At 30.9% G+C, this 15,097-nt stretch overlaps 2 protein-coding genes across 3 annotated transcripts; both read left to right on the top strand.

The window, feature by feature from the left end:
- The first annotated feature begins 835 nt into the window (after positions 1–835).
- Positions 836–2,630, top strand: LOC106301895 (peptidyl-prolyl cis-trans isomerase Pin1). The gene is made up of 2 exons (XM_013738378.1): positions 836–1,294; positions 2,268–2,630. Exons 1-2 carry the CDS (start codon positions 1,060–1,062, stop codon positions 2,390–2,392), a joined length of 360 nt encoding a protein of 119 aa, XP_013593832.1. The 5' UTR covers positions 836–1,059; the 3' UTR covers positions 2,393–2,630.
- A 275-nt stretch (positions 2,631–2,905) lies between these two features.
- Positions 2,906–5,017, top strand: LOC106301802 (binding partner of ACD11 1). Of its 2 annotated transcripts, none has more exons than XM_013738280.1 (8): positions 2,906–3,108; positions 3,200–3,309; positions 3,388–3,466; positions 3,731–3,805; positions 3,896–3,937; positions 4,011–4,345; positions 4,438–4,561; positions 4,714–5,017. In XM_013738280.1, exons 1-8 carry the CDS (start codon positions 3,094–3,096, stop codon positions 4,732–4,734), a joined length of 801 nt encoding a protein of 266 aa, XP_013593734.1. In that variant the 5' UTR covers positions 2,906–3,093; the 3' UTR covers positions 4,735–5,017. The 2 variants fall into 2 exon arrangements, with proteins under 2 accessions (XP_013593734.1, XP_013593735.1); XM_013738281.1 differs by having other exon boundaries at positions 2,976–3,108; positions 3,206–3,309.
- Positions 5,018–15,097: the final 10,080 nt, after the last annotated feature.

The following is a 15,097-nucleotide window of genomic DNA, read 5'->3' as shown; positions in this document are numbered from 1 at the left end:
AGGGTTATTTTTTGAGGGTTTAGGGTTTAGAGTTTACTTTTTAGGGTTTAGGGTTTATTTTTGATGGTTTAGGGTTTATAGTTGAAGTTTAGGGTTTAGGGTTTATAGTTGATGTTTTAGGGTTTAGAGTTGAAGGTTTAGGGTTTAGGTTTTAGAGTTGATGTTTTAGGGTTTAGAGTTGAAGGTTTACGGTTTAGAGTTTTGAGTTGATGTGTTTAGGGTTTAGGGTTTATTTTTTAGGGTTTAGAGTTTACTTTTTAGGATTTAGTGTTGATAATTTAGGGTTTAGTGTTGATGGTTTAGGGTTTAGAGTTGAAGTTTAGGGTTTAGGTTTTAGAGTTGATGTTTTAAAGTTCAGAGTTGATGTTTTAAGGTTTAGAGTTTACGGTTTATGGTTGATGTTTCGGGGTTTAGGTTTTAGAGTTGATGTTTCAGGGTTTAGAGTTCGTATTTCAAAAAAAAATATAGGGTTTAGAATAGATGTTTTAGGGTTCGTATTTCAAAAAAAAAGATTTAGGATTGATGGTTTAGGGTTTAGAGTTGAGTTTTAGGGTTTAGAATTTGAATTTTGAAATAGTATAATTTGAAAAAAAAAAATTTTAAAATTTTTTTTTTATTTTTCTAGATTTTTTATTTTTTAAATATTTATTTATTATATATATAAATAACAATGGCATAAAAGTTTTTTGCTAGTGTATTTTTGAAAATGTTGGTTAATGGTGGTAAAAGCGAAAAGTGGTAACTGTGGTAAATATCAAATTTCCCCATTTCTAAAACTTGTTTTCTATACCGAATGGAACCGGTTAGAAAGAAAAGGAATGGAACTGGATACGGAATGTTGACAATACCTTTTTTGGGTTGGCATATAAAGACGCTTCTGAAAGAAGAGAGAGAGTCCGCCGCACACTGTTTAACTTCTCAATCCCCAAATCTTCGAAGATAGATTCAGATCGGAAACGGAAGAAAGACTCTGTCTCTTCGACAGATCGACCGTCGGAGGAGAAACCAAAGGACAAGAGAGACGATCACCACAGCAACAAGCACCGTAAGAAGAGCAAGATGTCGTCGAGAGACCAAGTAAAGGCGTCGCACATTCTGATCAAGCATCAGGGATCTCGCAGGAAGGCGTCGTGGAAGGATCCGGAAGGAAAGGTCATTATGACCACTACGAGAGAAGCAGCCGCCGAGCAGCTTAAATCGATCCGTGAAGACATCCTCTCTGGCAAAGCTAACTTCGAGGATGTGGCCACTCGTGTTTCCGACTGTAGCTCCGCTAAACGCGGCGGCGATCTAGGTTTGTTTCTCTTCTCAACTCTATCAGTGAGTTTAGGTCTACTGAGGGAATATTGATTTCAATTTGGGTTCTTGCTGGATTGGTCTGTTTACATCATTCACCAACGTTTAAGAGTATAAAGTTTCTTGCTTTATTATATCTATAGTGCTCATAAGCTGGGTTGCTAATGTCTATATTGGTCATTCCCCAATGTATAGTTTCTTGCTTGATGTATCTTATAGTTCTCATGAAGCTTTTACTAACTTCTGCTTTTTTTCATGAATCTTTCTATTTTCTAATTGGGTCATCACTAATGTTTTAGTCCTGCTTGATAGTGCTCATGATAAAGGTTATTAACGTCTGATTTTTACATAAATCTTACTAGTATTGTCTACTTGAATCATCACTGATGTTTAGAGTGTGAATTTTTTTCCTTGATGAATCTTGAATTGATGCTCGTAAATCACTGGTGGTGAATCTTAAATTTTCTTACTTGATTGATTTATTTGTATCCCCTTCTCATAATGTTACAAAAGGTTTACTTCGATCATCACCAATGATGTTAACAATCTATTAATTTCAGTCATTGATGAATCTAGTTGGTGCTCTAGATAGATCTCACTGATGAATGCTTATCTCATCACTGACAATTAGAATTTGTAAAAGTTTTTTCCTTGATGAAATTGTAGCTGTTGCTCACATATCACTACTAAAAATATCATTAGATCATCACCAATGATGTTATCAATCTTAAAGTTTCCTAGCTAGTGCTATCTCAGTGATGTATGAGCTTTGGATCCTCATTGGTCTGTTTACATCATTCACCAATGTTTAAAGTTTCTTGCTTGATGTATCTTAGTGCTCATAAACTAAAGTCTGCTTTTTTCATGAATCTTACTACTACTGCGTACTGGGATCATCACTAGCGTTATAAAGTACTGAATAATGTATCCTTAAACTTCTCTAAAGATTATTGTACCAAACTGTGTTTCAGGACCCTTTGGGCGAGGTCAAATGCAGAAGCCGTTTGAGGAAGCAACATACGCACTGAAGGTGGGAGATATAAGCGAGATTGTGGACACAGACAGTGGAGTCCATATCATAAAGAGAACGGCTTGATCTGTTTATCTCCTTCATGTATCAAAAGTTACCAGCTTCCTTGTCTCCTTGGCCAAAGATGAAGAAGAATAAGATAAAAAAAAGCTTTGCTACTGTGGTTTTGATTCTGCATCTTTATATGGATTTGATACCAACCATACAAATGATAAGACAAGAAACTGTATCTTAATTTCTTCTCATAACTTCATAATAACGAATTTCTGTTGCGACGGTGATTTGTATTATTACCATCCATCTTTCAGTTTCAGTGTCACGTATCTCTAGCCTGCTTTCTTGAACACACAATAGCGAAAAAAAAAAGAAGCTTTTATGGTATTTTATAGAATACCAGAATATAATATTTTTATAAATTAAGATAATAATAATGTTCTCTGTTAAATTCCACAAAAAAGAATGACATCATGACAAAATGTTTCAATTTCTATATAAGATATATACCATAAAAACAAGAAAGTTCTCTGCAAAACTTTTGTTGTTTCCGTATAATAATAATGCATTCCGTGTATATTGTGTGTGGAAATATATTTAAATAGCATAATGAAATATTAACGGAGCATTAAAAAGGATATAAACGGTAATAGCTTAGCTGGAGGAGAAAGTGACAGGCAAGGGGTGAGTGGGCTGTTCAAATCTTTTTTACTTGTCTCTTCCGCAAACAAGATAATATTCTCTCTCCGCTCTCTTCCCTTCCGCCGCCGACAATGCAGCAGCAGCAGGTGATGATTCCTACTTGGTTACTTTTACATAAACCTAATCTTACAATTCTTTGAGCTCGAAACTGATATTCTTCACTTTGAATGTTTCGAGATGCAGACGAGAAGTGTTCGAGTGGAGAATGTGTCAGATCTGGCAACGGAGAGGGAGATTCACGAGTTTTTCTCCTTCTCCGGCGACATAGACCACATCGAGATCCTAAAGTAACCTTCTTCTTCCTTCTAATTAGCTTTGATTTTGATCGGATGCTTCTAACTCTTACGTGTGATTTTTGATTGCAGAGATGCTTCCGAGCAATCAAGAGTCGCGTTTGTCACGTTCACTGAGCCTAAAGCCCTTGAAATCGCTCTCTTATTATCGGTATGTAATGTTTGCTATTTGCATCTTCTTCTTCGTTGAGCTGCCTGCTTTGGTTACTTGTATAAAAGAGTGTGAAAGCTTCTGTATGTATTTAGACTAGAGAACTTGTTTACCTATAAGCATCGTATCTTTTGCTATGTATATAGAATAATACTTTGAGGATTGTGTAAAGGCTTTTGTATTTGGGCTAGAAAAACTAAGTTCAAATTGTGTAACCCTTTTGAATTCTAAGCACAATCTTACGCTTTTTTTTATCAATTACAGGGTGCCACAATTGTAGACAAGATCGTTACAATAACCCCAGCTGAAAACTATGTTCCTAGGCGTGAGATCATCCAGGTTTTGTCTTTGTATTCCAAGTTTCAGACTTTCTTTTTCACCCCTCAAGTGTGTGTGCTCTGAATGATATCTTAGTCTCTGTTCTTGCAGCAAGTGGTAGAGAACACAATCCCCTCAACACCAACACGCCAGGTTAGTATTGTGTTCCATAACCCTCCCTTTTGATAGGAAAGAACGATTGAAAGTTGAAGAACTTTGTTTGCAGACCGCGGATGGCAATGGTGGTAGAGCGTACGTTAGCAAAGCGCAAGATGTGATGGCTACTGTTTTGGCCAAAGGTTCTGCTCTTGGACAAGATGCTGTGAACAAAGCCAAGGCCTTTGATGAGTTGCACCAGCTAAGAGCCAATGCTTCCGCCAAAGTTTCTTATTTTGACAAGAGAGTCCGGCTTAGCGAGAAGTTCAACGTGGGTATCTCTGTGGTCAACGAGAAAGTAAAATCTGTTGACCAGAGGCTTCAGGTTTCAGATAAAACCATGGCGGCTATATTTGCAGCTGAGAAGAAGTTAAACGACACTGGCTCAGCTGTCAAATCAAGCAGGTGGGTTTGTTAATTGCTGGCTGGCTGGCTATGTTCTGTTTGAAGAAAATGAGTTTTAGCTGATGATTTTATTTCTTTTTGTTTTTGAATAGGTATGTGACTGCTGGAGCTGCTTGGTTTAGTGGCGCTTTCAGCAAAGTTGCGAGAGCAGGTCAGCTTGCTGGCTCGAAAACTAAAGAGAAGTTCAATCTAGCCGTCTCCAATATAGCTTCCAAGGTGAGTCATTCCAAATCAAGGACGCAACACTAATACCAATTGTTGTTTTGAGGCTTCTACAGACTATCATCATAGTTTTGAGACTGTGATGATAGTTTTGAAGACTTGAGTATTCCTTTCGTGGCAATACTGATTGTTAATGGCTTCTACAGGATACACCGATTGCTGTATAATAAAAGTTGGAATGGAGTGAAAGCGTTGAAGTGAAGATCAATGAGTAGCTGCTAAGAGCTATTATATGATTGGCCTTGTGTGAACAAATTTTGTGTGATAAATAGCATATTCCTATTCTTTTTAGTGTTCATTATATTCTGCATTGTTCCCTTAATTCACTTCATGTTTTTGCATCAGTGTAAGTGTGTTCGAATTGACTTTGGGTGTGTGTGTTTGTATTTTGTTTCCATTGAAGGACGCTAGAATTGCTTTGAAAGGTAAACTGCTTAACGTTTGGTTCTCCACCCCCATAAGCTTACCAATTGTCCATTTATGTTTACTTGTAATCGTTTTGATGCTAAACCCAAACTGAACCATCTTTTAGTCCGTTTTATTTGCTTACAATCTGCGCCTATATGTTTGAGATTCAAACAGTTTCTTATTTCAAAAGTAACAACAGAGAAAATTTTCAAAAACTGTTTATACCAAGAAGTTTTAAACGTCATTTTGTGTTACAAGAAACTTTTTTTTTTTTTTTGTAACTGGTTACAAGAAACTTTATTCCAGAAGAAACAAAATTAATACTGTTTGTTCGCCGTCTGAAGAGATCGAACCGACGGCCACGGATTAACAGTCACGTGCTCTACCACTGAGCTAAGACGGTAACCATGATAAAAATTGAGATTCTGTTATCGTAAAAGATTCTTCTATTTAAAGCATGAAGTGAAAAATATACGGGGGGTGGCCAGCTCAGTGTTTGCCTATGAGTTAAAGTGTTAAACCAAGTAACCAACCAATACCTCTAGTTACGTACTAATGTAAATGGTTTGAACTAACTATCAAACAAGTTTAACCATTAAAGAACAGCCCAGTTTAGTTCGAACCAGATTCAAACCGACGGATTGAGTTCTTGCACTATGGTTTCATTAATTAGGGGTATTTTTTTTTGTTAATTTGGTAATATTACCACAATTTTAGAACTCTAGAAGACTACGTTCCAACAAATTGTGGGTATAGTATATTTTTGATGAACTTCAAATTTTAACAAAAAGAATCCTCTTAATACGTAGTCTTTAGGAGATAGGAGTCAGGGAGACAATAAATCATTAGGTTGATTAAAAAGTGATCAATCTATACTATTAAAATAGAATTCATTACGTCGAAATGTCATTCTATTACTCAGGCCAGAAGTGGTCTGTGTAACCAGACCGTAATAGAGCAACCAATAAAAAATAACTCCCTATGGAAGGATCTTGCAGTTTTTGCTAAAAAATCTGAAATCTGTTTCGCGCTCTTGGCACATGAGTGATGCTGAAGTCCGGGAAGCATATTTGAAGCGTCTCTATCCTCTCCAATTCCGTCGCAAAGCTTGGCCACACATGAAGTTCCTTTATCATTGCGATCAAATCCTTACAGTCTGTCCCAAAACTCTGACATGTCGAATGTTGAAACATATTCTCCATTGCCCATCGCAGTGCTTCTAGTTCCGAATGCATGGTTGATTCGCGTCGAGTGATATTTTATGTTTGATTTTTTTATTTGGACCATCTTTGAAAAAATTATTAAATTTTACATAACTTAATTTTAATATATTTTAATATCTTTATTTTTATTTCAAATACTAATAAATATCTTAAAGAAATGTCTAACAAAATCTTTCAAATATCTTTTAGAATCTTTTTAAATATATTTTCGAAACTAGTTAATTAAAATTTTAATTATCACAAAGTATAAATAGAAACTAAATTTTAGTTTAGTTTTGATTGCAATTTTTTAATAATTATATAAAATACTTTTAATAATATTTTAACGATAATAACAATTTTAAATTGATTTAATTTTCAAAATTAAATTTAAGAAGTATGTTAAAGGATGTTTTTAAAAATAATTATTCATTTCTATTTTTAATTTAAAATTAATTTTTTTTATCTATTTAGTACAAAAATTATGATTTATTTCATATGTGATTTTTTTAATTTAAACCACTTAGAAGTCTCACCTTTAAATGTTTTTACTATGTAATACAACTCATTTACACCTTCGTTCATAGATGAAATATTTGATTTTTATTCATATCGCATATTTAAGATTTTACTCTACTATTATTAACGTCCGAGTATTCTCCTAAGTTAAAAAATAATTTGGTTTATTATTTAAATATCTATACTAAATTGGTTTAATTAATAACCATATACCAAATTCTCTATTACGTAGGTTCAACTTAATTTAGTTTCCATATATGTTTCAAATTTAAAATTAAACAAAAAATATGTAAATCAGTATTGTTGCATAATAATATTTTCAAAATAAATTTTGTAACAAAATTTTTTTTTTTTAATAATAATATTATACGCCACACAAATATTATTATAAATTAGATAATATATAACACCAAATTATATTAATTTATTGATATATTGTATTGAATAATCTAAAATATTTTACTATTAAAGAAAACCCGCACGGTCGTGCGGATCACGATCTAGTTATTCTTAAATCACATTCATATAGAGATGTATTTAATTACGTTATTTTTAGTAGAACAAAATCAAAGGTGGAACGTTTCCATTGGCAACATACATTTTCCTATAAGATCCACCATTTTCCTCAGATGAATTGGTCTCTAGTATTTTCCTTTTTTTTGAAACTTAGGCTAAGTCTCTAGTATTTTTCCAATTGGAAAAATTGTACGAGAAGTGAAGAGCGACGTCTAACTTTTACAATGTAAGATTTTTTCCTTTGTAAAATTGATTCCATTATTATTGAGGTTTTTGCCGAAACCAACCCAGATATTGATTCTAACTATAAAGGTAGACCTTATATTCAATCAAATGCAAAACCAACTTAAAGGGATAATAAAAGTACTATATAACCTTTATGACCAAACAAAAAACCAGAAAGTTATTTACAATTATGTTCTTTGTAAGTCTACATGTAATAATGAAAGTCTACATATTTTTAGACGTCAATACAAGTTTACATCGTAATTTGATCTTATAAATTAATTTTAAAAATGTACAAAAATATTTTTTGTGAAACTTTAAACTAATCATTAATATAAGAGTTAATATGAAGTTTAGAAATGAAAATTTTACATAATTGAACAATTTAAAAGAATACATATTAAATACTAAGAGTTATATCTTTCAAGCGCGGATCAAAATCTAGTACATATTAAATACTAAGAGTTACATTATTTCTGCATTTTCTTCTCTATGTTCTATGTCGTCTTTGTATTTTACCTACAAAATAATATACAGAGTATATCTGTATAAGAAGAATCGGGAAGTATTTCCAAGAAGAAACCCGTCCGACAAAGGTGGGACCCACATGAAGACTTTTGCATTCTGCCAGAAACCCTCTCAAAACCGTCGGCACCACCCAAGACTCAACACGTGTTAAATCAAGTTTCAGCACCACTAGAAGACGACACGTTGCAAGACTCTATTCAAGCAACCTTTGCCTATAAATACGCACTCATAATGAAAGCAGATGACACAAGCAATTTCACTCTCTAAACTCTCATCTCTCTAAAGGCTCTCCCTTCTCTCTAAAAACTCCCAGAAATTTTCTAAATTTTAAAGTTTTAATCTTGTAATCTTGAAAACCTGTATTCCATTTCAACATCAATAAAAAGTAAGTTTAATCATATCCTGTGTACAATTTTTAAGTTTAATACATATTAAAGCTTTGCTTATCATTGTCATATCAAAGTAACAATAATTTAAATACTAAAATAAAAGAAAGTAGTAAAAATAAATGGTATCAAAGCCGAAACTATTATTCAAAGGATGCAATTTGTTTTAAAAAGTTTTAGAGAACAGATTTCTGTGAATTAATCTAATTTAGACCTGTCTAGATAAGATCCTTACCATCTAAAGAAACACTGTCACTGTAGGTGTCCCAGGCAGAAAAGACAGTAAGACCGTTGGTAAACCTTGGTTGTGTCCACTTAGAACCGTTAGTATCTTTTCTATCATGAGTTTAAACCTAGATTAAATCATGGCGTCTTCATTCAGGAAACTTTTTAAATCAAAAAATGCGTCAACCTCTTCAAATTCAACAATTAACTCATGAGAAATTATGTCGAAAATAACAATCTTTAATCAAGAAATATCAAAAAATCATTTACCTCATATTAATCCAGAACATATATATCAAATAGGAACTTTTGATTTTAAAACGGCTTATTCAATTAAAGAACATGAACAAACCTTATCTCTACAAAATGAATTTGAAGAAATTAAATTATTGTCTTCTCTAGCTCTAGACAAATATAGACAAAAGGGTTTTAATTACATCCATTTTGGACTAATTCAAATTGCTATAAACCTCTATCAAGGACATGATTAGATTCACCAATATTAATGTTATTAAGAGATAAAACTCTTTTAAAATTTAAAGATTCTCTTCTAGGAGCAGTTCAATCAAATTTATGCAATGGGGTTGTATATTTTAATTGCGCCCCTAATTTTCAAGTAAGCTTGCATGACCCAACCATACTCAATACTTAAATTTTAAATGTACATTTACCTGAAATAAAATTTCAAAATGAACGGCATGAATATTTATTACTCTATCGAGTTTATTTTAAGCAATCAATGTCTGAATTTAATCCAAGATGTCTATTACAAGATGATAAAGGAGAAACAACAATTCTAGCGGTTCATAGTAAAGATACACCAACAGCTACATACACACCAAGACAATTAAAATGGGATGAAATAACTATTCCAGATCAATGGAAAATCGAAATTACTCAACCTCCTAGAAATTTTGAACAAAAGAATATATCTAAGATAATTGAGCAGAAGGATGGAAAAATATTATTAAGGTTTGGATCTTATAGAGATCCACTTCCACCTAAAATAAGTTCATATCATTCAAGAGCTTCTTTTTCTGAATATCGTACGAGTCAATCTAGTAAATTCAGAAACAGAAAGTGTAAATCAAAGTATTAGACAAGATGAACCACTAAGATTTAAAGCACATGTAGCAGAACCAGATCAAGATATGTATCCAACATCACCTACCCCATCAGATTTTAAATCGATAAATGTTATAACTAAAAAATACGAAATTGATAAACAATATATAAAAGAGGATTTTTAACGTTAAAACCCCTCAGCTAAGTTTATTTTGGGTAAAAAACCTCAAACTAAGTATTTAACGAAAAAACTCCCAAAATAAATTTATTTAATGAATTAAACTCTTGCAGGTCATAATTACCATTACGACCGGTAAATCTTTAGTTTAGGGGTTTCTACATTAAGTAAACATAATTGAGGGATTTTACCATTTAAATCTAAATTCAAAATTCAAAATTTATAATATTATCTAAAAATTAGTAACTTCATTTTTTTAAATTAGAATTTTTAATTTTTTTTGTAAATATATGAGTTGATGTGTTTTTAACATTAACATTATATATATGTATAAATTAAAAAATATAAAACCCGAGAAAATATAAAATAATCTAAAGATTTATCTGTAATAAAATTACTAAAAGATTAAATATGTAAATACAAGAAAATATAATATATATATATATATAACTTATATCTTATCTGATAAAAATGTAATAATAAATCTTTAGATAATTTTTATTATATTTTCTGGGTTTTTACATTTTAATTTATACATATATAATATTGATGTTAAAAACACATCAAACTCATATATTTTTAAAAAAAATACTAATTTTGAAAAATTAAGTTACTAATTTTTAGATAATATTATAAATTTTTTTTTTTTTTGGTTTTTCAGATTTTTAATGGTGAAACGCCTCAACTATGTTAACTTAATGTAGAAACCCCTAAACTAAAGATTTACCGGTAGTAATAGTAATTATGACCTGTTAGGGTTTAATTCATGAAATAAAAATAGTTTAGGGTTTTTTTCGTTAAATACTTAGTTTGGGGGTTTTTACCCAAAATAAACTTAGTTGAGGGGTTTTAACGTTAAAAATCCTGTAAAAGAGGACTGTTATTCAAAAGAAAATGAAGAAAAACGAAACTGGTATTTTAAAACTTTTCTAAGCAGCAGAGAGTATAGAGAAAAATGGTATGATTGTATGATATTAAAAGAAATGAATATTCTTTTTTTGTATGGTTTGAAATTTATTCCATAGCTCACAATATCGATTATCCATTTAGGACGATTAATGCAAGTACATCGTTAAGCCAAGTATGGGAACAAGTGAATGGAAATATAATTAAATCAATCCATCCACCTTTAAATGATTTTAAAATAAATACTTTAAACAAATTTTAGCTACGCCCTTCAAAACTGGAGCTAACAAAGATGATAAAAAACCAGTGTTAATGCAAGATATTAAATCTATATATCAACAAAATAATTATCAAAGTCAAATACTATATACATTTTCTAAACAAATAGACAGCATCGATGATAAAATAAATGATAATGAAAATAATAAATGAGACCAACTAACTCAACACCCTTTCTCGTCAACAACCTACCCAATCTTTAAACCAATAACAAGACAAATCAAATTTCCTGAAAATGAAATTTTAAAATCAATCTCAACAAGATTAGACAGACTAGATAAAAATAAAGGAATAAACACTATAGATGAAGTTGACAATGAATCTATCCAAACCTCCTCTCAATCAGAAAACATTATTCAAGAAATAAATCGAATAAAAAATAAATCAAACAAACCATATTATCCTAAACATACTCCACCAGATTTACTATTTGAGGAATGCCATAAATATACCTGTAAAGAATACACTGGAGAGAGTATACACTAATAGAATATATATGGTGGATCAGAATATGAAATGATGAACTTATTTCAAGAAATGGGAATGGCTGCAATGGCTTACAAAGGTAAATGACATGATGATAAACAAGCATGTATTTTGTTAGTAGTTGGATTTACTGGAGCATTAAGATATGGGTGGGATAACTCATTATATACAATTACGCAAGATTCTATAATTAATCATGTTGAAATAAGACAACAAGAAGATGAAGAAGGATTTATGCATAATATAGAAGTACCAAATGCATTGGAAGTATTAATACATTACTTTAACAATGCATTTTATTGGTAATCCTAAAGAAGAATTAGAAAGTAAAAAAATTACATTAACAAACTAAAGATATCGAACATTAGGAGATTTTAAATGGTACAAAGATGTTTTTATAACTAATATATTCCAAAGAACGATTGTAATCAAGCATTCTGGAAAGAATGGTTTATCTCAGGATTACCATCTTTCTTTGCAGAAAGAATAATTAGTAAATTAAAAGAATATTCAGGAGGACAACCAATCCCTTGGAATACAATCACTTACGGTCAACTATTTGCATTTATAAAGAAAGAAGGATTAGCTATATGTCACGAACATAAAGATAAGAAACATAATGATAAATTTAAATTCAAAATAACTATGGGATCATTTTGTGATCAATATGGTTCTGATCAACTTAACCCTCCGTCGAGAATTGAACGATTAAAACATATATATAATAAAACTAAATATCATCATAAGAATAATTTTTTTTATAAAAAATCAACAAATCAGTACTATGCAAAAAATATTAAACACAAACCTAATAATAAAAAAAAAGATAGTTTGTTGGAATTGTAAAAGACCTGGACATAAGTCCACAGAGTGTAAAATAAAAAAGTAGATAAATGAAATATTCCAAGATCAACCAGATATACAAGAAAAATTAACTAAACTACTAGTATCAGAGTCGGAAACATCAGAAGAATCGAGTAGTGATAACTTTATAGATGAAATAGGAAATATTAGTGATTCTTCAATAGAATCACAAGAATTGTCAGATAATTTATGTAATTGTAAAGCTATTAACGTTATAACAAAAGATATTGATAAACAATTTGTGCTAGATATAATTGATAAAATTGACGACCCAAAAATTAAAAAAGAATATTTAACCAAACTAAAAGATATAATATACCAAGAAAATCAATTATCTAGTCCTCAACCCTTTAGTTTAAATAAAATATTTGAAAACTATCCTACACAAAGTTTATTCAAACAAGTAACTACCGGAGAACTACAAAATGAAGTTAAACAATTAAAGACACAGATCAAAGAATTGCAATTAATAGTAAATCAACACGAATTAAAACAATTACAAACAAATGCTAGATTATCATTAATCGAAGCAAAAAATAATATTCAAGCATCCACAAGTAATTCAAATCAAGCATCCACAAGTAATATAAATCTAGAAATTAATGAAAATAAGCAAAATAACTCTGGTGAAGACTATATTCAAATAATTAATAAGATCAATTATCAAAAATGGTATACAGATATTACCTTCAAAATAAATATAATAGCATTAATGGATACAGGTGCTGATTACTACTGTATTCGCGGAGGAATTATACCAACCAAATATTATGAAAAAACTACTGAAAAATTAAGTGGAGCAAACGGAAGGAATTTAAAGGTTCAATATAAATTACCATATGCAAAAATATGTAATCAAGGATATTGCTTCAAAAATCAGTTCATTTTAGTAAACAACTTAACACATGAAGTAATACTAGGAACTCCATTTTTTATGCAAATATATCCTTTCAAAGTAACAGAAATAGTAATAACCACGAAAGTAGTAGGAACAAAATTATCGTTTGAATTTTTATCACCAATGAAAACAAAAGAAATATTAAACTTACAACAAAATTCAATCCAAAAGACAATTAACTTAATCAAAGGAAAACAAAATCATATACAATATCTACAGGATGAAATAGCATACAAAAAAATAGAAGAACAACTTAAGATGCCTTACATAATAAGCAAGATAAAAGCTATTGAAAAAGACATATTAAACCAAATATGTTCAGATTTACCAAACGCCTTTTGGGAAACAAAACAACATATGGTTGAACTCCCATATATAAAAAAAATTTAACGAAAGAAATATACCAACTAAAGAACGACCTATTCAAATGAATACAGAATTATTAGAACACTGTAAAAACAAAATAAAAGATTTATTAGATAAAAAATTAATCAGGTCATCCAAATCTCCCTGGAGCTGTTCAGCCTTTTATGTAAATAATCAAGCTGAAAAAGAACGTGGAGTACCACAGTTAGTAATACATAATAAACCATTAAATGATGTATTACAATGGATACGATATCCAATACCTAACCAAAGAGATTTATTAAAACGACTTTATAACGCAAAAATTTATTCAAAATTCGACATGAAAAGTGACTTTTGGCAAATTCAAATTGCCGAAAAAGATAAATATAAAACAGCTTTCACCGTACCATTTGGACATTATGAGTGGAATGTAATGCCTTTTGGCCTTAAAAACGCACCTTCTGAATTTCAACATATAATGAATGATATATTCAATAATTATTCGAAATTTACAATTGTCTATATAGACGACGTATTAGTATATTCAACTTCAATAGATCAACATATTAGTCACTTAAACGCATTCCTCAATATAGTCAAAAAACATGGTTTGGTTATATCAGCTAAGAAAAATTCTTTATTCCAAACAAAAATAAGATTTTTAGGGCATAATATATATCAAGGAACAATCACACCTATTTTAAGATCAATTGAATTTGCAGATAAATTTTCTGATGAATTAAAAGAGAAAACCCAATTACAAAGATTTTTAGGATGTCTAAACTATGTTTCAGACTTCTTACCCAACCTTAGAAAACATCAACCTTTATTTCAACATTTACAAAAGAATCCAAAACCATGGACTAATCAACATACTCTTTTAATTAAACAAGTTAAGCAAAAGGTAAAAACACTCCCATGTCTATCTATACCACATCCTGAAGCTGGCATGACAGTTGAAATTGATGCTTCCGAAATAGGTTATGGGAGGATTCTTAAGCAAAAATTACTGAACTCAAAAGAAGAAACATTCGGGAATCTGGTTTGGGCCACAAAAACATTATTCAACAGTTAAAAAGGAAGTTCTTTCGATTGTTAACTGTATTTCGAAATTCCAAGACGACTTAGTCAATAAAAAATTTCTATTGCGAGTAGATTGCAAATCAGCAAAAGAAATATTGCAAAAAGATGTCAAAAATCTAGTATCAAAACAAATATTTGCTAGGTGGGAAAATCAACAGAAAATCAACAACAAGAAGATATTCAAGATGAGTGACCAGAAAATGAAAAAGCCGATGACAGCATCGGATTATATCAAAAACCAGCTACATCTCCAAGGAAGAACTTTAACTCCAAACCCTTTCTCAGTATTAGCTGAATATCCTCCTCTATCCTATTCAAAAGCAGTCGCTGAGACGTCATCAAAGGCGAAAACACAATCATCAACAGAAACCCCAAACACTACCTCAAACACTACCCCAAACACTAAACCGGTCT

This window comes from Brassica oleracea, chromosome C7 (genome assembly GCF_000695525.1).
Source record: "Brassica oleracea var. oleracea cultivar TO1000 chromosome C7, BOL, whole genome shotgun sequence".
NCBI lineage: Eukaryota > Viridiplantae > Streptophyta > Magnoliopsida > Brassicales > Brassicaceae > Brassica > Brassica oleracea.
Note: the sequence above shows the minus strand (reverse complement) of the source record. Positions and strands in the feature narration are given on the sequence as shown.

Excerpts from the sequence above, each read along its gene's own strand:
- LOC106301895 (XM_013738378.1), top strand. The coding sequence starts at position 1,060 with ATGTCGTCGAGAGACCAAGTAAAGGCGTCGCACATTCTGATCAAGCAT. Across the intron at positions 1,295-2,267 it reads TAAACGCGGCGGCGATCTAG|GACCCTTTGGGCGAGGTCAA; the intron begins GTTTGTTTCTCT and ends ACTGTGTTTCAG.
- LOC106301802 (XM_013738280.1), top strand. Across the intron at positions 3,467-3,730 it reads AAATCGCTCTCTTATTATCG|GGTGCCACAATTGTAGACAA; the intron begins GTATGTAATGTT and ends TATCAATTACAG. Across the intron at positions 4,562-4,713 it reads TCTCCAATATAGCTTCCAAG|GATACACCGATTGCTGTATA; the intron begins GTGAGTCATTCC and ends TGGCTTCTACAG.